This window comes from Mustelus asterias, chromosome 9 (assembly GCF_964213995.1).
Source record: "Mustelus asterias chromosome 9, sMusAst1.hap1.1, whole genome shotgun sequence".
Lineage (NCBI taxonomy): Eukaryota > Metazoa > Chordata > Chondrichthyes > Carcharhiniformes > Triakidae > Mustelus > Mustelus asterias.
This window is the reverse complement of record NC_135809.1, coordinates 89,315,058-89,338,873: the sequence shown is the minus strand read 5'-3', so window position 1 is coordinate 89,338,873 and position 23,816 is coordinate 89,315,058. Positions and strand designations below refer to the sequence as shown.

At 42.3% G+C, this 23,816-nt stretch overlaps 1 protein-coding gene across 2 annotated transcripts in view; it reads right to left on the bottom strand.

The window, feature by feature from the left end:
• The window catches only part of cars1 (cysteinyl-tRNA synthetase 1), a 71,384-nt gene that overhangs the window by 26,451 nt on the left and 21,117 nt on the right, over positions 1-23,816 (bottom strand). For both annotated transcript variants that reach the window (XM_078220493.1, XM_078220492.1), the window contains 8 exons: positions 21,161-21,301; positions 20,145-20,233; positions 16,394-16,515; positions 14,987-15,099; positions 11,795-11,923; positions 10,748-10,877; positions 7,647-7,750; positions 2,094-2,191 (listed from right to left, as the gene is read on the bottom strand). In XM_078220493.1, the coding sequence (XP_078076619.1) occupies positions 2,094-2,191; positions 7,647-7,750; positions 10,748-10,877; positions 11,795-11,923; positions 14,987-15,099; positions 16,394-16,515; positions 20,145-20,233; positions 21,161-21,301 (926 nt within the window). The remainder of the gene's footprint in view (positions 1-2,093; positions 2,192-7,646; positions 7,751-10,747; positions 10,878-11,794; positions 11,924-14,986; positions 15,100-16,393; positions 16,516-20,144; positions 20,234-21,160; positions 21,302-23,816) is intronic.

Genomic DNA, 23,816 nt, shown 5'->3' with positions numbered 1-23,816 from the left:
TGGAAAAGACTATTCCATTAGTTCACTAAAGGGCTACACAACATTTTCTGCATAGGATTTTTTCATCCCAGATTCTGCAAAGAAGCTTTCCAAGGATCTCATTTGGTTGTTTTTTCTTATGAACTGAGAAAACAAACTGACCAGACAAACATGCATGCTATTTTATAGTGGGATTGTTAAACAAAACACAGGTATAGGGATTTCTTGAACTGCTTAACACATGAATATGCCCAAAACCAAGAGTTTTACAGCACAGAAAGAGGTCCTTCAGCCCTTGGGCTTGAATGGCAAAAATATAGCCAGGGTTCCAACTGCTGACCATTAACCAGAGTCTCTTTTGAAAGTGCCCACATGTGGATGTTGGGATCATATTTGACTGTGATATCAACCATGGTCCACTTCCTGGGAGAGAGAATTAATGCTAAAACCATATCTCACCCCTGAGAAAATGCTATGTATGCATCATATCTACGTGGAGGAGGGCAACATTAGACTCTTTGGCTTATTGGTGAAGTTGAAAACTAGTTCTTTGGTGGGCTCTAACAATTCAGTCATCCATTACAATCTCAGATAGAGGGAGCACAGGGGGCAGGAGAAGTGAGGTGGGGAATAGTAGGTAATACTATGCTTTAAGTCACTGTTCCAAGCAAGACACAGAGTTGTGCATCCAACCAAGGCTCTTCAACTCCAAGGTACTAACATTTCAAATCTGTGGCACACACACTTTGGAAACCTATGGGCAAGGGAATGTAGGAGTTGGATTTGATGTTAATATTGGATGTCTTAGAGCCAGTGGTGATCATTGGCAGTACTGGTCCTTCAGAAAGACAGAATCATCCAATTCATTGTGGCTTATCAGAAACAAAATTAGTTTATGAAACAAATGTGTATCCTAAAACTTGCATGAAGGATATCCTTGAGAAGCTAGGGTCCCGTCTCAGTATCTGAAAATTCTTCATTTGATAGAAAGTTATAGATATAGCTTAGTGCCAGAATCCACTTGTGTATTAAATTTACCGCTCAATCAGGCTGTTCAAGTTTATGGTTACACTCATCAAATTGAAAAGCACATCCAACCTATTCCAATGAGTGGTGGATCCCATCCTGACAGATCTCAGGATTTTCCCCTGGCATTATCAACAATATCTTCATTCTTAGCTAGGGGGAAGAATACTTCACTCCTATCATCAATGTATTAACAAAGTTTAGTGAATGGAAGTATTACCGTCAAGGCCAGAAGGTCAGACTCTGGCATAGCTCAGTATTGCACCCGAATTATTGATTATTGGGGAGGCGATGGCCGAGTTATATTATTGATATACCATTAATCCAGAAACTCAGCTAATGTTCTGGGGACCGGAGATCAAATCTCGCCCCAGCAGATGGTGGAATGTGAAAACAATAGAAAAAATCTGGAATTAAGAATCTACCAATGATCATGAAACCATTGTCGATTGTCGGAAAAACTCATCTGGTTCACTAATGCCCTTTAGGGAAGGAAATTTGCCATTCTTACCTGGTCTGGCCAAGATGTGACACCAGAGCCACAGCAATGTGGCTGACTCTCAATTGCCCTTTGGCAACCAGGGATGGACAATAAATGCTGGCCAGCCTGTGACACCCATGTCTCATGAATGAATTGACCAGACAAATATGCATGCCACCATATAATCAGACTAATAAACAAAAATAGGTTTGGGCATTGCTTGGTTTTGCCAGCTATTATTGCACGTCCATTAGCAACTTTAGTATCAGAGGTGCTAATAATAGATTTGACCTACAATGTGAAGGCAAAACTAAAGGTTTGGTCAACTGTGGAGAATCCTTTCTTAATAATCAACTATGCATTTAGCACAGGGTCATGGAGTCCAATTAATATTACCTTGGCTAAGGTCAGCCAATAGTACTAAACAGAATATGTTTAGGTTTGTATGATTTAATGCACAGCATGAAGTGGTTTATTCACTTAGTAATCAATATAGTTATGGCTGTGTAATTATTATTTACCTTCCCAGCAATGTATGATTGCAAAAATGTCCTTCCCTGAATTGTTCTGTTCCATGCCCACCCCCAGTGTATGACTTGATACTGACCGGTTATTAAGGGTTAGCTCCTGTTCGTGCCATCTCTCAAACTGTCCTGTGATATCTGTTGGCGTCCGCAAAATATCCTTCACGTTCAGGAAAAATTCCTGGAAAACAAACAGCACTGCTCTGAAAAGGATAGATAAATCAGCTGTAGGATGTTTTATCGTCAGGACTGCGTGCACTGGATTTCAACTGACTATTTTCACCAGTACTTCCCAACAAAGAACCAAAATGAAAATCGGGAGAAATACAAGAAAATACAAGAAACAAGGAAAAGCAAAATACAAAAGGGGACAGAAAGGTTATGAAGTGTAAATGAAAATGAACAAAAATGATTTTCTATAGACATAACTGTCAAAAAAAGTCAATGTCGGGCTCAAGATAACATAGATGAAGGGATCAGGTTTCTATGGACAGAATGGAGGGGATACTAAACAAGTATGTTGTCTCAGTTTTCTTGGGGAGGTGGAAAATAGGATTGTGGGACCATCAGAGCTGATATAGAACAAATTAATGGTACTAAACAAGTAAACGCATCATTGGGTCTGCAAAGATCCTGATAAGCATTTATGGAAAAGGCACAAGAGTGGCAAATATGAGACGCAGTCCGAAAAAGGAGAGCAGGATATCAGGAAAATGTGGCCCAGTTAATCTCATTTCAGTTCTGGTAAAGTACTGAATAATGTCAAAAACACTATTAAACACATGTAAAAATTGTTACATGTGCAATGTAAGAGACATTACATTGTATGTCTCTTACATACAATGTAATGCTAAGAGACTTAACACAAATACAATAGCACAGAATTACAGAAGACTGCTTCACAAAGGAAAGTTAAAAGTCAGGAAACAAAGGATCAGGGTAAATACATTTCTCACACCAGAACCAATAATAGATGACGCTGAAATTTGGCAAATTCTCTGTGGCTGTAGGAAGACAGAAATATGTCAGCAGGATGGCCAGCTGGGGGGCATATATAATTCAATATTCATTTTCTAAGTAAGAATAGGAAAAGGAAATGCACCTTCAATGATAACATACTGTAATATGTATTCTACTGAACTTGGATAATGATGGATGTTAATTCTTTGTGCTGTCACCAGTAAGAAACTAAACATCTAATAAAGACAAAAATCACTTCATTAACTGTTGGTAACAGTGGCATCACATGTAGTTCAGGATGTTTTGAATCGTTGATCTTGTGTTTCAAACCAAACCATACAAAAACAAGGGGCAATGTTGAATTTATACAAAACCTAACTTAGGACACAGTTGAAATAGTGGGTGGGATTTTCCATCCCCTCCTGTTGGCAGTCCTGTTAAGGTCGACCCCTTGAGACAGGTTCCCTGGTGGCGATGGCTCATCCACCTCACCATACACTTTGGCAGAAATTGGGTGGGGGGGGGGGGCGGTGGAGGAGTCATGCTTTTTTCACTGGAGTTGGGAAGATTAAGAGCTGATCAGAGAGATTGTCACAATAAAGGTTTATGTTAATGTAATTAGAGATACATTGTTTTCATTAATCATTGAGATGTTGACAGGGCACTAATTTAAGATAGTCACACAAAACAAATCAACGAGGAGGTTAAAATAATTCCTTAAGTGGAGTCAAATTATTTTAAAAGAAAATTAGATAATACTTGTAAAATAATATCCCAGGGCACTGAGGGAGCAAGCAGGAGAATGGAGTTAGTTTAGGTGGCTCAGGGGAAAAAGAACACCAGCACTGAGTTGATGTCTCACTTGACTTGTTTCAGTGCTGTAACATTCTGTGATCCGAAGCACTTAACACACTATTACAGTGCTCATGACTTCTGAAACTGTCAGCATCCTTTCAAGCACTCAACTGTTCTTTTCACATAAACCCTCCAACATTCATCTAATTAACAGGAATCACTCAACTTCATAGCAATTTATGACATGTGAAGCATTTTTGAGATGTTTCTGAGCAATTTACTAAGAGTGGCATTGAAGGACACAGGAAAGTACATGAGGAGAAAAGACTGCTGTCCATTTGGCTGATTTAATAGCCACTCCCTCAAATATCGAATTTTCTCATTATTTTCTACACTATCAGCATCTCTGCAGTCTGTACGACCAATTTGTCACTCTGGTAAAAGTACCACAAACATTTAAGGCACTGCAGGAAGCAATTCAGTGCAATTCATTGTGCTAGGTCTTGTATCAGAGCAATTCCAATCTAACCTGCCTCTCTCCCTATAGACGTACAACTTCCTCTACATCAAATATTTAGTCAGTTTTTGCCTAAGATGTAATGGTCGTTGCCTCAAACACTTCTTGCGGCAAAGCAATACTCCAGCTATTTTATGTGAATAAATCTTATTACCTAAGTTCACCAAAATCCTTCTGGATTTAAGGATGTTCTATGCTGTCCTGTAACCATGACAGATTTAACAGAATCGCTACAGTGCAAAAGAGGCCATTCAGCCCATCGAGTCTGCAAGGAATCTCTGACAGAGGGGTGGCCCTCTCCCCCACCCTATCACTGTAATCTACACATTTATCATAGCTAATCCCATCTAACTTACACATCTTGGGACACTAAAGGGCAATTTTACATGTCCAATCCACTTAACCTGTATATCTTTGGACTGTAGGAGGGAACCGGAGCACCCAGAGGAAACCCATGCAGACACGGGGAAAATGTGCAAACTCCACACAGACAGTATATTTTTCCTCTGATTCACTTCCCAACTCTCATTACCTTGGATTTATCGATGTTACAGAATTCAAATAAATATATTTTCAGATTCCGGATTCCTGGTGCTTAGGCGATCTGCAGACAGCAGTAAGGAAGACAATGGCTGGGATTCTCTGACCTCCATAACCCTGTCACCCTGCCAGTGACAATGAAGAATTTGGCACTCAGCCAAAACTCCATTCATTGCAGCGGGACCAGAGAATCCCAGCCACAGGTAAGGTAGGGGAATTCTGGCCAATACGCCTGTCAATGAGAAGGACTGGATCAAAGAGAGAAGGATTGACAAGGTTGTGATGTGGAAGCTAATCCTGTTACGAGAGCTGCTGCAATGAAAGCAGAGATGCCAACAGGGAAATGGGGGGTGGACATGGCAATGACAACTTGCATTTACAGTGCGCTTTTAATGGAGTAAACGTATCCAAACAGCTTCACAGGGGACTTATCAGCCAAAATTCGATACCCAACCATGGAAGGAGATGTTAGGCCTGGTAGCCAAAAATGGTCAAAGACGCAAGTTTTAAGGTATTTGATATTTGAAGCATTGAAGCTTTTTAAATTCCTACTGTGATGGTACACTGCTGGAAAGATGGAACAGAGAAGCCTGTTGTGTCCAGGACACCCTCAGATGCTGAGTGGAGGTATTCCCAAATCGAGAAACAGTTGTCTTTGGCGTTAAAAAATTCCATCAATATGTCTATGGTAGATACTTCATCATAATAACTGATCATAAACCATTGCTGGGAGTTTGTAAGGAAGACAAGGTGGTATCCGCCATTGCCTTGCTCGGATGCAGCATTGGGCCCTGTTACTGGCGGTTTATGAATACCTCCCACTGCACCGCCCTGGGACCCAGATAGCTAATGCCGATGCACTGAATCATCTGCCGCTGTCCATAAGCCTGGCTTTGTTACCAGGTGTGGAAGAGGTCGTGATGACCCTCAATGTTTTGGACACCTTGCTGGTGTCTGCAAGACAAATCAAAAGGACTAAGTTCTATTTAAATTCTCAGGACAGCCCTCACTTGAAATGAAACCTGACAAAGATGAGTTCAGTGTTAAGGATGGCAATCATCCTCTGGGGTTCCCATGGAGTTGTTCCTCACCCAGGGTGACGTCCGATACTTATAGAATTCCACCATGGCCACTCTGGGATTTTGAAGATGAAAATGCTAGTCAGGAGCTATGTACGGTGGCCCAGTCTTGATGCAGACTTTATTGATGTGGTCAGACAGTGAGAGTTGTGCCAAGAGAATTAAAAGCTCCCCTTATTTTATGTCTGAAGAGGGGAACATTGCAGACCATCCTTTTCATGGTTTTTGAAAATGTGCAATGAACTAACCTCGAGTTTGCTGTGGGGTTATTCGTAGGAACAGGATCACACAAAAATTGAGGGGTTGGGAAATACACCAGCACTTATTAAAAAAGAAACAAAATCAAAACACTTTTCTGTTTACAGATGGGTGGTGACAGGTAAAGTCACTGTTTGAACAGTCTCTGGCCCCCATCCATAACACAATGCATTGGTTATAAAGGCAGGATCAATTACAGAATGTGCCCAAGATCATCAAGGAAGAAAATGTAAATCAGTTTATTAACCTAAAAATAGATTCCATTTGGAAAAGGTATTCACAAAATGTTAGTTTGAAGTCAACCCAGAAAGAAACAGGAAAATAGGGAAATAAAAATAATGTTGCCAACTGTGGTAAAAAATAAACATCATACATTTAAAACAACCAAAAGAAATATAGCCACCTCCAATTAGAGAGTGTCTCTCCGCTATAAAAATTATGCAATAGGAAAAATGCTCAAGATTTCTCCATTACATGGCAGAAAATGCCAAATATACATTAGAACAATCTTTCCCAACCTAACAAAATTAATTAACGATAAACAACTAAAGACCTTGAAGATTTCAAAAATAGACTTTTGGAATGACAGGAGAATCATGAAGCCATTAAATGTCACTAATGTCACTCTGCCATCTGCAGGAACTCATCAGTATTGCAAGCATAACCCAAGTACAAGAAATCGAATTCTCTACTTTTTTTTTATCTTGGGTACTATTAAATATAGAATGATGGTTTCATTCCGAGGTAACATTCATCCTGCGAGCGCATGCTGAGCCAAAACACACTGGAAAAATAATGCCAAGTGCATGTTATATGCTATCGATGCACAAATTGGTCAGCATGTTCGCGGAATAAGTGATGGACTGCGAGTGGTAATCGCCATAACTTGATGGTCAATTTATGCTGTTTCACACAAACCATACTTTACCCTTTTCACCTTCACCATTTACATTTCCTTTGTCCCCCTTCCCCATAGTCTAAATCTCATCTAATTTTTTTTGCTTTCAGCTCTGACGAAGGGTCACCCAGACTCAAAACATTTGCTCACTCTCTCTCCACAGATGCTGTCAGACCTGCTGAGTTTCTCCAGCATTTTCTGTTTTTGTTTCAGATTCCAGCATCCATAGTATTTTGCATTTATACTTTACCCGACACCACTCAGGATTTGCATATAATTTGCTTACCTACTACCAGGATATAGCGTTAACCGAGCCAGCCCGGCTGCGTTGAACTCGTTTACTTCTTTTCATGAATTTTGGGAGCACCCCATTTCAACAATGCATTTGACTGGAGAGTATAGAGCAACAGAAACAGTACATTGTGGCTTTGCACCCAGCCTGTGCTACACCCAATCTAGAAGCATTTCATGGTTTTCCTTAACATCTTATGGGAAAGCAAACGATTCCCCAACAAGGATACCCATAAGATGAGAACTAACTTCACATAAATATTTAACAAAAAGATGAGGGAGCATGAGGCCAGCTTACATTCAAGAATTTCTCATACTGAATGGCCGAATCCATAGTGTTGCTGGAATAATCCAGTGTATCTTTCCACGAGTGCATGAGAAACGCTAGACGCAGTTGCCGACCTGCAATCACATGACACAAAGAAAACAAGACTGAGAAGCGCAGAAAAAATACTCAATTTAATCAACAGTTCCTTTTAAATAATTGTGTCTTTTGTGGGGAATTCAATGGTATTTCATTACATAATTAACTTTCCCATGTGACACACCATCCATTAATAAATTACATTTGAAAAAACCCCACTATCCCCATATTTCATTAGAATAGTGTTTGTGTTTCCTCGGCAATAGTCTTCCCTCTGTCAAAGATGGTGATTTTTATTAGGTATAACTTCATAATCTTTGCCATCTTCTGGTGCTTAGCTTAAGTACAATGTCCAGGCAATGACCTATCCAACAAGAGGGGATCTAACTATAGCCCCTTTACATTCAATGGCATTACCATTGCTGAATCCCCCACTATCAACATCCTGGGAATTACCATTAACCAGAAATTGAACTGGACTAGCCATATAAATACTGGCTACCAGAGCAGTTTAAAGGCCAGGAATCCTGCGGCAAGTAACTACCTCCTGACTCCCCAATGCCTGCCCACCATCTGCAAGGCACAAGTCAGGAGTGTTGCGGAGTACTCTCCACTTGCCTGGATGAATGCAGCGTCAACAACACTCAAGAAGCTTGTCACCATCCAGGACAAAGCAGCTTGCTTGATTGCTACCCCTGCCACAAACATTCAATTACTCCAGCAGGGACAAACAGTGGTACCTTCTACAAGATGCACTGTAGGAACTCACCAAGATTTCTTTGGCAGTAATTTCCAAACCCACAACCACGATCATATAGAAGGACAAGAGCAGAAGATACCTGGAAACACCACCATCTGGAGGTTCCCCTCCAAATCACTCACTATCCTGACTTGGAAATATACTGCCGTTCCTTCAGTGTCGCTGGGTCAAAATCCTGGAAGTCCCTCCTTAACAGGACTGTGTGTGCATCTACATCTCAGGGACCTCAGCGGTTCAAGAAGGCAGCTTACTACCACCTTCTCAAGGGCAACAAGGGTGGGCAATATATGCTGGACACATCTCATAAATTAACTTTTAAAAAGTAGCCATTACACATGTAAATCTTGACAGCAAGTATCTCACATTGGGAAGAAGGTCATGACACTATTTTTTCCAATTCGTTCATGGTATATGAGCACTATTGATAAGGGCAGCATTTGTCAATCCCTAATTGAGTTGAGGTGACAGTGAGCCACCTTCTACACCCTCTGCAGTAACCCAACCCTTTCCTCAGCCCCCTCCCCCCCCCCCCCCCCTCAGAGCTCCACAGAACCCACTTCTGGCCCCTCCCCACTCTGGCCCCCAACAGTCCCCTCCCCACCTCAGATCCGTCACCCGTCCTCAGACCCACCTTCAGTGCATGCACCTTGGTAGTGCCAATGGTGCACTGCCCCAGCACTGACACCTTGGCTTGGCACTTTAGGCCCTGAGGAGGGTCAGCAGGTAACTCCAGAGGCCATTTGCCCCTCTGCTTCTGCCAAGCTGCAGAGGAAGGGTCCCAAAAGTGTCCTGTGGGTTGGGTGGCCTCAGGCCGAGGGCAGGAAGTTGACCTCGCCACTCTGCCCCTGGATGGAGGTCTCATGGCTGGACTGCCCCTCTTGTTCTGGCAGACTTGAAGATCACCCCTGGCATGGTGATTTCAGGCAGCACTGTGATCAACATCTTTAGTCCTGCCTGTTAGCTGTGAAACGTTTGATGTTTGGCAGTCACTTTAATCCCCATGCCCCCTGGTCACCTAGGAGGCTTTTAAATCATGGCTGCACTCCATTCTCTGCAGCAGGTACTTCCCTTCCCCTCTGTCAGAAACTGTAGGAGTGAGCAGACCCCTTTGAAGTCCTCTAACAGAGGAGATATCAATTTCACTGAGGGGAGGGGGTGGTTCTCCTCCACTGCAGTTCACTCAGTCCCAATGTATTCACGCAGCTTTTATTTGAAGTCTCTGAGCCGTTCTAGAAAGCTGAAACCTTCTCTATTGCATTGAAAATCTTTGATCTCTGCCAATTTCAAAGTGCGGTACTTCGAAATAGGCTTCCATTGACAGTTTAATTGATTTCTACTCAGGCTCCAATCAACTGTGTTTATTTACATTTCCCTTCATGCTTGAATGCATCTCAAGTACCCCCCACTGTTCCTAACTACAATGTTTACAACGGCATAATTAGGCATTCGGCCGTCGAGTCTGCTCTGCCATTCAATCATGGCTGATAAGTTTCTCAACCTCATTCTCCCGCTTTCCCCCCCATAATCCTTGATCCCTTTACCAATCAAGAACTTATCTATCTCTGTCTTAAATGCACTCAATGACCTGGCCTCCATAGCCTTCTGTAGCAATGAGTTCCACAGATTCACCACCCTCTGGCTGAAGAAATTCCTCCTCATCTCAGTTCTGAGGCTATAAAGGGGCTAATGGAAACATCTTCCCCACATTCACTCTATCCAGGCCTTTCATTATTCTGTAAGTTTCAATGAAATTCCTCCTCATCCTTCTAAACTCCATCGAGTATGGACCTAGAGTCCTCAGATACTCCTCATATGTCAAGCTTTTCATTCCTAGGATCATTCTCGTGAACCTCCTCCGGACCCTCTCCAAAGCCAGCACATCCTTCCTTAGATGCGGGGCCCAAAATTGCTCGCAATATTCTAAGTGTGGTCTCACCAGAGCCTTATAAAGCCTCAGCAGTACACCCCTACTTTTGTATTCTAAACGTGTTGAGGGTCCACGAGACTGCCAAAAACACTTAATGTGATCACACAGAGGAGACTTCACTTCAGGGAGCTGGACTATCACAAGGATGAACATGAGCTTGAGTGAATGACACCCCATGCAGTGAGAACTCACCAAAGCAGCATTTGGCATTCTAAATGCACGCAGTCCACAACAGCTACCTGACAGCATCCAAAGGAGCCGGCCATACTTAGAGAAAATTGGACAATTATATTTGTTCCTGGAGACACCAAGCTAGTTATTATGACTGAGCCAACGGGCATCAATTACCTGTATTTGCATTGAGTGCATCCTTGATAGTTATGAAGTTTTTTAAAGATTTTGACATCTTGCAGCCTGCTATGGTCAGGTGCCCAGTATGGAGAAAGTATCGAACCCAGTGATCATTTTCAAAGTAAGCCTTTAGAGAAAGATAAGAATATCTAAGAAAGTTACAATGTAACAATTAAAAACGAGTACCGTGATCTCATCCACAACCACCGTGCACAGCTGAGACAGTCAATTCAAATTCAGAGGAAGGTGCTGCATTGAAAATTAATGTTTTTTTCACTCACGCTTTATTTTCAAAATGTGAAATCTATGCTCATCAAGGTGGTGAATTTCAGTGCTAGATAACGGAACACTTCCCTTATTAGGCATCAAAAACCAGCATCAGGCATTCAGATAAAGCACAGGATTAGATTTGAAATAAAGCTCCTTCCATACTGTTGTATCAAGCATTCTCAGTTCAAGTCATTTGCACAGTTAAAATTGCTTCTACTTTGCCACAGTGCACCTTTGCCCCAAGCTCAGAGAAGAAGCTCAAACAGCACCATTTAACTTTTCTACACAAATCATTCTGTAGCCTACTCCGAATTGTGAGCTTCTCTGTCGGTTCATGACTCTGGAAATGTTTTGAAACTGCTCCAAATGAATTTTGTATGGGGCATTAGACGATAGGAGAGCTTTTACACTGGAAATCCAGCTGGATTTCCTACCACACAATTCTGTCACGTGATAGGCAGAAAACATCATGCTGTAGGTTTCCTTGATCTTCTAACCAGCTACCGGCTGTATTGATTGAAAAAAATATATAGATGTTAAGTTTTTTCCAATGCTTTAAACTCACTTGCAAAGCTGAGGTAAGAAGCTATCCAAATTCTAGCATCTTTTCTAGTGTACTTTACATTATTTGGATGCTTATATAATGCACGGTTGTCTCAAAAGAATTCTATCTAATCACTGAAACTGTGGCCCCATATTTGATTCAAAAGGCACTGCTCATGAATATTTTGTTTTAAAAGGAAGGCAACAATGGAACAAAGCCAGTGATTGTACCTCAGACTGCGCCAATTCATTGTCATGATGAGGGAACCGCAGGTCAAATCCTCCACCATGGATGTCCATGGATTCTCCTAGAATGCTAGCAGCCATTGCCGAGCATTCAATGTGCCAACCAGGACGGCCCTGCCAGAATAAACAGGAACAGGAGAATGAGACTAGATATCGAACAACCCTAACGATTACAAACTGTTACTAATATACCAAGCACATGAAAAGATGCTTACTGAGAAGAATATTACTGACAGAAAACAGATAAATCCAGCAATTGCAAGCTAATCAGCAAATGATGGTGATGGGAAAACTTTTAGAGACAACAACTCGTGACAAAATTAATTAGCATTTGGGCTATGAGCTATTAAATAAATGTCACTACAGGCAGCATGGTGGCACAGTGGTTAGCACTACTGCCTCACAGCGCCAAGGACCCGACTTTGATTCCGGCCTTGGGTGACTGTGTGGAGTTTGCACGTTCTCTCCGTGTCTGCATGGGTTTCCTCTGGGTGTTCCAGTTTCCTCCCACAGTCCGAAGATGTGCAGATTAGGTAGATTGGCCATGCTAAATTGACCCTAGTGTCAGGGGGACTAGCAGGCTAAATACGTGGGGTTACAGGAATAGGACCTGGGGTGGAATTGTTGTCGGTGCAGACTCAATGGGCCGAATGGCTTCCTTCTGCACTGTAGGGATTCTATGTTAAAGGCAAATTATAATTAACGAATGTGATTCAGTTCTTTGTTACAGTAACAAAGGGTAGAGTGGTTAATGTTGCATCTGTGGACTCTCAGTGGGACATTGAAAAGCATCACATAAGAGACTTGTAAAGGGACAGTGGAAGCGTTTATATAAAATTGCACAAGTGATAGAAAATAGAGTGTGATGGTGAATTGGTTTTGAGACAGGAGGGAAGTGGTGTTTTCCTAGTGGTGGCTATTGAGCCTCTGCTCTTTTTGACATATATTAATGATCTGAACCTGGATATAATTTCAAAGTTTGCAGATAACAGCAGAGTCAGAAATGTGGTAAACAGTAAGGAGGATTGTAACAGACTTCCAGGTGGACATAGAAAGACTGGTAAAACAGGTAGACAGATAGATGATGAAATTTAATGTAGAAAAATGTAAACTTGATGCATTTTATTAGGAAGAAAAAGAGATTATATGAAATAGACTGTAACAATTTTAAAAGGGGTGCAGGAACAGAGAAGTTGGGGCATAGAGGAACAAACCTTTAAAGGTGACAGGACAAATTGAGAGGTTAAAGAAAAACCAGATGGGATCCATGGTTTTACTAATAAAAAAGTTCAGAAGCAAGGGAGTTAATCTGTGAAACACTGATTAGGTCTGAGTTGAACTATTGCATTCATTTCAGGCATCACAGAGGCCTTGGGGAGAATGTAGAAAAGAGTTACTAGAATTTACTAGGGACTTCAACTTGTATGGAGAGATTGGAGATGCTGAAGTTGGTCTCCTCTGAGCAGGGAAATTTAAAAGTAAATTTGATGCAAGAGTTCAAAATCATGAACATATTTGATAAGAATAAATAAATGGTTTCCAGTGAAAGGGTTGATAACCAGAGGACACAGACATGAGGATTGTTTTTAGTGCAGCAAGTTGTGATCGGGAATGCAATGCTTGAAAGATTAAGCAGATTTAATTGCAATTTGTGGAAGGAAGCTGGATAAATGTTTGAAGGGAAAAATTGACAGGCTATGAGCAGGGTAGTGACACTAATTGGATGTTTCTTCGGATAGTAGGTCAACGATGGGGAGTTGGGGGGGGGTGTTCGGCAAGGCCAATGATCGGGAGACTGGCAATGCGGGGCCACCAAGTCACCAATTCGCGTGAAAGCAGGACTAACTCCCACTGATTCTTTTAAGCATGATTTTCAGAATGAATCTCCGACACTTGGTGCATCACAGAGTGCCCTAGCGTGATTCACCCTGAAAATCAGGGGATGGAGCCTATTTCCACCCAAGAGGCCGGCAGTGGGCCATTGCGCATGTGCCGATATGTTGGAGCAGAGATAAGCGCATATGCAGAGGCCCCGCATTGTCAATCTCCCAATCGTTGGCCTTGTCGATTTCCCTCCACCCTCTGATCGCAGGCCTCCCAGACCTCCCCGGGCCAGCCCTTATGCAACCCCTCCACCCCCTCCCCAGCAACCCCTCCACCCCATTCTCCCCCCTCCCAGATGGCCAGCCCCGATCACCTTTTCCCTCCCTCTGCCAGTGATCCCTAATGCAGAGTGGCAGCGGGACCCACCCCTTCCCACTCATCGTCCCTCCCCAATAGGCCCCGTCCCTCTGGTCCCGCCTGCTTGGCACTGTCCGGTGGGCAGTGTCAATGTGCCCCTTGGGCGTTGCCAGTTTGCCAGGTTGGCACTGCCCAAGGGGCACCCCACCCTTACCCCATACCTCATGTGGGGGGTCCTCATTGGCCTCTGTTCCCTCCTGCAGGGTCAGGCCGCTTGTTCCCCGTTAGTGGGGAGCAGTAGTAAACCCCGTTGGAGTGAACCACTCCTGATAGAGGGGGAGATGCTAGAGGGCCTGGATACTTCAGTTCCGGGCCTGCTATGACATAGAAATTGGGATTTCCATATTATAATCAGCTCTGCAGAGATTTCTGGCATGGAGCTGATGACGCTGGAAATTTTTGGCTGGGAGACGCGTGGAGGCCTGGGCGCCCAGCGGGAGGCCTGGGCGCCCAGTGGGAAGCCCACGAAACGGCCTCCGCTGATGTCTCTCAGCCCGCTGCGTTGCTCCCTACATGTCTATCTCCATCTCAGTCATGTAACTGGGCTGTGAACTGTGAATGAAGTATCATCATAGAAATAGAAATCATAGAAATCATAGAAACCCTACAGTGCAGAAGGAGGCCATTCGGCCCATCGAGTCTGCACCGACCACAATCCCACCCAGGCCCTATCCCCACACATCTACCCACTAATCCCTCTAACCTACGCATCCCAGGACTCTAAGGGGCAATTTTTAACCTGGCCAATCAACCTAACCCGCACATCTTTGGACTGTGGGAGGAAACCGGAGCACCCGGAGGAAACCCACGCAGACACGAGGAGAATGTGCAAACTCCACACAGACAGCGACCCGAGCCGGGAATCGAACCCGGGACCCTGGAGCTGTGAAGCAGCAGTGCTAACCACTGTGCTACCGTACCGTGCTTTCTTCTCACCTTTCCCCAGGACGAATCCCAAGATGGTTCTCCAGGCTTGGAGGCTTTCCACAGTGCAAAGTCGTTGGGAGAGTGCTTCTCACTTAGTCGATCAGCTGAAATACTAAGGTCACCTAAGAAGTCAAGAATATTTTCCTGTCAAATCCATCAGAAAGTGAGTTGAAGTGGTTTGATTTCTTCCAGGTTGTAGTCTCCCACTCACCATAAGTTGTTGACTTTTCTAGAATGCAGTTCCAAGAATGCTAGTTGGCCTTTTACATCTTGCCGAGTTAGACATAATTCATGCGTCAGTTTATTTAGTGAGTGCGCAACCTATTCAACCGTGAGGCATCACAAGCAACCCTCCTCTCTTCCAACGCTGCATAACAACTTCCTTGAAGAAGTCACATGATGATAACCAAGAGTAGGAGTTCTGGCAGATTATTCTCCTTAGCCCAGAAATCCTGTGATACAGTCATCACAGCCCCTAGCTGAGATCAGTTAACTCAGTCCACACCACTATGTGCTGGGTCTGAAAGACTCAGTTGCACAATGAATTCAGCATTTACACAATGCTGAGTAACCAGCTGCTGACTCTCTAAGTCAAAGTTTGAAAACCGAAAAAGGATCCAAGAAAACTCCAGCAGTTTGCGCACACAGAATGCTTATATCACTTCACTCACATCTCATTAAATTCAACTTTCCTAACCTCCGTGACTCTTTAGAACTTCCCAAACTTTTTGTCAAACAAGACTTATCTACACTAATATCTATTCCCCTACTATTACCTCATTGGGAACATCAAAGTCAACAACAGCCTAATTGTTCTCTTCAACTGATTAGAAAAACACTGTTCCAAAGAAAATGATTAAATGACTTTAAACAACTTGCAATTAGCTTTCCTGTAACTTTGACTGGTCAGGCAATTCTAGAAATGTTTATTTCTATCATTCACCGCCAGTCCAAATCTGTTTCTTCACAATTGCACTCTTCTGACCATTGTCATGTAGCTAGCTGCTACTGAACACCTCCCACCAGTATTGCATTCGATAGACTCCCAAAAGAGATTATTAGCAAAACTAAAAGTGGGTGGCGTTAAACAATGGCCACACTTCAAAAAATAATTCAATGGTTATGAAATCCTTGGGGATGATGTCATGACCACATAAAATATACCAGATAGAACAAAATTCTTTCCTCCTACAGTTTCAACATAACCTCAGAAGATTGCACTCTGTTGGTCTGTCAATAGGAACTATACAAGCTCCTTACCATAGGGACATTCAAATACCTGGAATCTATCATCGTGTGAGGCCTAGAGTTTTAAACTTCATACAATCTCCCAATTTTTTATTATAAAAAGAACGGGGTACGTCTGTGCATATATGAATTGACACACACGTGTGTATCTGTTGCTGGAATTCTCACCTTCTCCTTCGTGAAGTGCTTTCTGGTCTCCAACAGCCTCAGGCACCAGCTTGGCATACGAGTGCTTTTCACTGCTATCAAACTTCATTGTGTCAAAGTATACAGAACCATTGGAGACATAACTGGAGGAACACAAACCAGGTACATTATTAAACATGAACAAGGTTATGCTAGATAGTATTCGTGTTGATGTTGACGCCCTCAGTGTAATCTATTCAAGCATGTTTCTCATCACCAGGTCCCACCTATGCCCTTATTCCTCCAGTTGCTTCTCTCCATTCAAACATCTGATTCTACTTCCAAACTATTGTGTACTACCATAAGGCTCCTTGTTTACTGATATCTTCCCACTTCTCTTGCTTAGTCTTTGTAATAGACAACTCATCATTCTTTATGATTTGAATACAAATCCTTCCCTACTCGCTTCTGTCTGATCCTTCCCCCTTCATGACTCCAACCAACTCACTCTAAATATCAATTCTTTCACACACAGCCATGGACACTTCCTCAATCTCACTATTGTGTGTGGACTAATTAGCTGCGAGTTCTCCAATACCAGCCAGGCCAATTTCCACAACTTTATTATTTCCATTATTATCCAATATTCTATTATTTTATTCTATTTTCCCAATACCTCCACTTTTATCTTTGTCCTGGTTAAATAAAAAGCTGCCCTTTAATATCTCAAACTTCCTCAACTTTCAGTCTTCACCCTCTCCTTAATGAAGACCTATTTTTCTAAGATCATTTTGGGAGTTCAAGGAAAATTTCAAACTCATCTTCTCCTTACAGAGCATCTCCTCTGAATTCATCTTGTCTGCTTCCACACCATCCTTTTGCACAACTTCTCTGCCATGGTCCACTTAAGTGGCATCCTTTCATTATACATGAGTTGTTAGGAGTCCATGGATCTCCATGGACTGTCCTTATTCTCCTGTGAGTTGTTCCCCCAGTGGCTTCAGCATGGCTGGTGGAAGATGCTGATTTTCAATGCAGGAGATTGCAGATGGTGGAGTAGCAGGGATGGAAGATGAATTCTGTCATTCTGAGGGAAGATAACAAGTTCATGATCCATGAACCCACTTCCAAATTCCTGGGACGACATATTAGCAAACCTACTAATCTATTGTTGAACTGGTTGCTGGACTGCTGTGACACCCTGCAGTCCTTTGAACATTTATATTTGCATCCATGATGGCAGCATTCTAAGTTTGACAACAAACTGAGCTTGCATGATTTTAATCTGAGCTTTGTTTGGCTTTTTGGAATGCCATATGCAATTTTGGTCTTCATATTTAAGGAATTATATACTTGCACAGAAGACAATACAACAAAGGTTCATTGGATTGGTCCCTGTGATGAGTGGCTGAATAAATTGTGCCTATATTCTCTGAAGTTTAGAAGAATGGGAGAGAATCTCATTGAAACATTGAAGATTACAAGGGGGCTTGACAGGGTAGATATTGAGATGGTGAGAGAATCTAGATGGCTGGAGAATCTAGAACAAAGTTTCAGGATAATAGACCAAGCATTTAGGACTGAGATGAGGAGAACTTTCTTCACTGAAAGGGTTATGAAACTTTGGAATTCTCTACCCAAAAGGGTTGAGCAAGTGCCACATCATTGAACATATTTAAGGCTGAGACAGACACATTTTTGGCCCCCCCAGAGAATCAATCAATAAAGAGAGCAAGCAGGAACGTGGAGTCAAAGCTCAAGATCAGTTATGTTCATATGGCAGAGCAGGCTTTACGGGCCATATGGCCTTTCCCTGCTCCTATTTCTTATGTCCTCTCTTTAAGTATTTAAACAATTCACTTTGGATGTTACTACTGAATTTGCACCCATTATCCTTTCAGGCAGTGCATTCCAGAAAAGAACAACTCACTGTGTAAAAGAAAGTGATTTTCTCATGTTCCCTTTGGTTCTTTTGCCAGATTAAAACTGCGTCCTCTGGTTATTGACCCTTCTGCCAATGGTAACAGTTTCACCTTAATTACTCTATCACAACTATTCATAAACTTGAACACTTCTCTCAGAACCTTCTCATAACCTTCCAAGAACAACCCTGATATTTTCCAGTGTCTTGATATAAATGAGATCCTTCATCCCCGTTAGCAAATTCTGGTGAATCTTTTTTTGCACCCACTCCACCCACTGACGTCCTTCCTAAATTGTGGTGCCTAAAATTGAATACACTGGGGCATAACAAGTTTGTTTAAAAAGATCTAGAACAACCTCCTTTCTTTTGTACTCTATTCTTCTATTAATAATGCCAAGGATCCAAGAAGCCTTCTAAATCTGTCTTGCAACCATCAAAGGCTTGTGCAGATACATTCCCATATATCTCTCTGTTCCTGCACATCCTTTAGTTCATATGTTCACTTTTCATTTTTCCTACCACAGTGTATTAATTTACACTTCTGTGTTAAATTGAATCCACCACAAGTCCACCTATTTCACCTGTTTATGTCCTCCTATTGTCTGTTACTTTCTTCCTCACTGTTTGCGATATTTCCAAGTTTTGTATCATCGGCATTCCTTGAAATTATCCCCAGTACACTCAAGTCTGGTTCATTGATATTTCCATGAAAATGAAACATAGAAACCCTACAGTGCAGAAGGAGGCCATTCGGCCCATCGAGTCTGCACCGAACACAATCCCACCCAGGCCCTACCCCCACATATTTACCCGCTAATCCCTCTAACCTACGCATCTCAGGACTCTAAGGGGCAATTTTTAACCTGGCCAATCAATCTAACCTGCACATCTTTGGACTGTGGGAGGAAACCGGAGCACCGGGAGGAAACCCACGCAGACACGAGGAGAATGTGCAAACTCCACACAGACCGTGACCCGAGCCGGGAATCGAACCCGGGACCCTGGAGCTGTGAAGCAGCAGTACTAACCACTGTGCTACCGTGCCGCCCCTATCTCCCCAATCTTCATTTCTTTTCCACTATTTGGACCTGGCCCCAAGTTGCAAAACATATTGGGGCATTCTGCTATCACAAAGACGCTATAAAATCATAAATGAACTTTAAGCATAAATTCAATCGCTTTATTTCAAGTTTGCTCACTGTTTACCCAGTCTGCCTTCAAAATTAGTTTGAGTCTATGTAATGATTCAAATCGAATTTGCAGAGGGCTATCTTGAGCCCATGCTCATTGTCCACAGGAATGGCAGCAGGAGCTCAAGGTTTGGCTAAACAGTTAACAGTGAACCCAATTGACATTCATTTTAATATATTTAAATATAAAAGAACCCCTCCCCCCACCCATCGTATATCAGTACCAAGACATGAATCTGCCGTGGGGATTCCCCCAATGGCATAAAAGAGGAGTATAGCCCCCAGGGAAGAAGGACATGGCCAGGCAGTGGCCTGCCAATGCCCTCGGCACTGCTTTTAAACATGGCGCCCCGATCTCAGTGCAGTCAGATTTGCTGGCACGTTGAGACCCCGCCTCCTGACTTGACACCTAGCTGATTTTTGTGGCAGCGTGGGGTAAGACCAGGAGAGAAAACCGGTGTTTCTTTGGAGAGAAAAAAAATCAGCGTTTTTCTTTCTGGAACCAACACTGCTATTTTTTAAGTAAGATTTCACCCATTATGTTTTACAGAAAGATGCAACCGTGCCTGAGTAAAGGTTGTCCCCAGATTACACCTTCATGCACTGTAATTATTGCATTTTATAAGTTAAGCGAAGAGAAAGCGCGGTTTTGGACAAGCTGTCAGTTACAAGCACTTACCCATAACCGTTGTCAACCACCTGCTTAACAAACTGTACAATCTCAGGAATGTATTCACTCACTCGAGTTAAAACATCTGCTGGCAAAACCTACAGAGAAACAAAGAGAATTAGAAAACACTGCATAGTGCATGAAGAATGGCACCCATAACATGAGCTGCAAGATAGGAAAAAAAGGGAAAATCATCACACCGTGTGTGTAAGGAGCAGGGTGTACCGAAGAGACTGTGCAGCTCCTACACTTGAGTGGTGTGTAGGTGGCTCTGTCAGGTTTAGCCAACTGATAGATTCTTTCTACATCGAATACAATTTCAATTTATAAAGCATCTTTAACCCAATGAAATGTTCCAAGGTGTTTCACATCAGAATGATAAAACAAAGTGTGACACCAAGACAAGTAAGTAGATATCAGGTCAAATGATCAAAAGGTAGGTCAAAAAGCGAGGTTTTAAGGAGTGTCTTAATGAGGAAAGTGAGGTAAGGAGGGGTGAAGAGATGTAGGGATGGTATTCCAGAGCTTGGAACTTTGGCAAATGAAGGAAAGGCCACCAATGGTGGAGCAATCAAAACTGGGAATGCACAACAGGCCAAGATTAAAGGAGAAAAAACATTATATGGACATTGATGTTCTAAAATCAATTTTATCTGTCCCATGGTGTATCAGAAGCAGTGAATTTACAGCAGTTAAAACCATAAAAGTATAATTTCAACATTTATTTTCCAAAATAGGTCCTACCCTTAATTCAAATTATTAGAGATTTAACTTCACACTTTGCTGTTTTCAGATTGCTCAATTTAATTTTTTGTGCAGAGAAGAGCTGAAAATAATAGAGTATTTTAAAATTTTAGTAGTTTGAAATCTGACTCTTACAACATGTCACTGAGTGGTTTGACACCTGCTCATTGGAACACAGTGTTCAGTGATTTTACTCCTCCTTTTGATTGAAACAAAAATATCTTGATGCCTTAAATAATTTTTAGCAACCAACCATTAATACAACAACTACAATAACTTACGTTGAGTGCATCCATGTCTTTGTGATATTCCCCCTCCCAGTATTTGGGAAGAGTAGAAAAGATGGAATTGTCAACCACCTGACTGCCAAATTGAACATCCAGCCAATCAGACAACATATCCTTTGCTTCATCCAGCAGGACCTGTAAAATAAATTATTGCATTAATAGAGATGAAGGGCAGGATTTTCCACACATCCCATCCGCCCGCCGCGTGGCTCATGGCGGTGAAGGCAGCCCGTCATTGGTTGGCGATGGGATCTTCTGGTCATGCCGCTGCCAATGAGGTTTCCCATTGAATGCACCCCTCGTCGCGTGAAATCCATAGCAGAGGTGCCTTGTCAGCAGGACCAGAAAATCTAGGAAGTTCTGGCCATAGAGGTAAGCATACAAATCAATAGATGCTGTCTTATTATGCTACGAGACAAAAGGTCAGGACATGTCATGAATACCGTGTACAGTTCTGGTATCTAATTACATGGAGGATACTGATATAAATAGATATTCTTGTGGCAAAGTGGGTAGCATCCCTGTCTCAGAGCCAGAAGCTCTGTGTTTGTGACCCACCCAGAAAAGGATAGCCATGAAGGTACATTCGTAATACGGCCTAACAGATTGAGAATCATCCTGCAAATCAATCCAACACATGTCAATGGCAGGCAGTAAGAGTGGGAGAGATTCCTGATCAGCCATGTGATAGAAAGAAAGTTGAAGATTCTAATCATCGCTATCCATAGCTCCAAACTACAACATGTATGAAAATGTCCATGTTGCCACAGTAACACAGACTCCAAGTCAACTGTGACACGGCACTACGTGCACAAGTAGCAAAGAAGTTATCGAGTATCGGGAATTTAAGTAATGCAGAAATATTAATAAAATTATTTTAAATAAAGAAACATTTTTTAGAGCATCAAATTGAAACTTTTAAATTCATGAAAGGAACTGATAACACTAATTTGGGGAAATTATTCATAGCAGCGAAGGATCAAATACCAGGGGACACAAGTTAAAACAGAAAGAGTAAGGGACATCATATGGAAGTTTTCAGAGAGTGACAGAGTGTGAAATGATTTATCAAGCAAAATCACTGAAGTCGAGAGTTTAATTGGAGTCATATAATGAAGATTGACCTATCAAAAAGCTCTGAGAGGCTAAATGGCCTTTTACTATTGTAAAGTTCTTGTTCTTCTATGATAGAAGTTTAATAAGGTTAATAGTGTAATAACTATACCGCAAATATTGGAAAGAGAAACTGTTAATAGCAATTTATCTCATGATTCTTAATGTTAGAGGGAGATAACTGCACTACCTGATAAATCTCAATCTTATCTTATTCATCTTTTTCTAGTTAATGCTGTTAATTAGGGACATTCCAGAGCAGATGGAATATCGGGAATAAGGTGATTGGGGGATGGGGAGGCCAGGTTGGGGGCAAAGGTGGGGAATCCCATACAGGTCGGGGTTGGGGTGCTTAGTTTGGGGGTCCCCTGGGGATTCAGGAGTGCATCATGCAGGGTTCAGTCTGGTGTTTGAAACAGTTACTCTGGAGTTAGAAGTGCTTTTTTCCATTCTAACTCTATCAGAGTAACTATAAGTGTACAACTGGCAGCATCATCCAAAGTTAGTGATTTAATTCTTTGTTAGGTAGTTCCCAGCATGGTACCATTGTCCATGGAAGTTAGCGCTTCTGGACAATTGCTGGGTAAACCCTTACCTGGGAACATCCGAGAGGGATTTCCAATTGCAACTTTGGGTTACCTCCCAAATCCGATAATGGGTGGCAGGGGGTGTGGGTGGGGGGAACAACATGAAGTTATGACACATTAATTTGCCTAGTTCCCTTTATTCCCATCAATGGGGGCGAGGGCAAGTAAGAAACTGGGAACTGGGACTTAAGCAAACTCTCTCACACCCACACACAACCAGGAGTGCGGGAAGCCTTTCGCCCCAGAGCTCTGGCATTCTCGTGCTCTAGCTCTACCGAAGTACTGGAAGCCAGGTTTAGCACCTTTCACAGGTTGGACAAGCCTGCACTAGACTCTTTAACTCATTCTTGAGTAATCTCTAGCAATCAAGACTAATGCCCAACATTTTGATGCCCCACGTCACTGTCACATGTCTTACAATGATGCAACCTCACAAACACAACTTGTAGCTTCTACATAAGAGTAGCTATTTGGCTATAAGTACATCACCCAAACCTATTGCAACACATTTACTGACACTCTTTCTTCCCTCTCTCTTGCCGAACATGGTCAAACATAACAGCTACAGCAGATTATGTTTTAAAATGTCCCTTTACATTCCAAGTGAAGGAAAATTCTGATAACGACCTAATTGAAATTCCAGATAAACAACCTCAGTTTGGTAAAAGATCCATGTGACTTCAGGTTACCATGGGAGAGAAACTCAAACAGAAATCTACTTAAGTATTGGAAGCAAGATTAAATACCTTTCATGGAATCGCACAGAACAAGGAGATGCAGGCAGGAGAATTAGAATTCTCCCAGCAGCAGGTGATAGCTGCCTATAAGAAATGATGGGGAGCAGAAGTAAACTCCTAGAGGAAAAACGCTTTGCCAGATCAAACTGAAATGTTTAAAGGGGTTAGACATAGGAATCTCTGGATTGTCAGGACTGGCGTGACCTGGCAGAA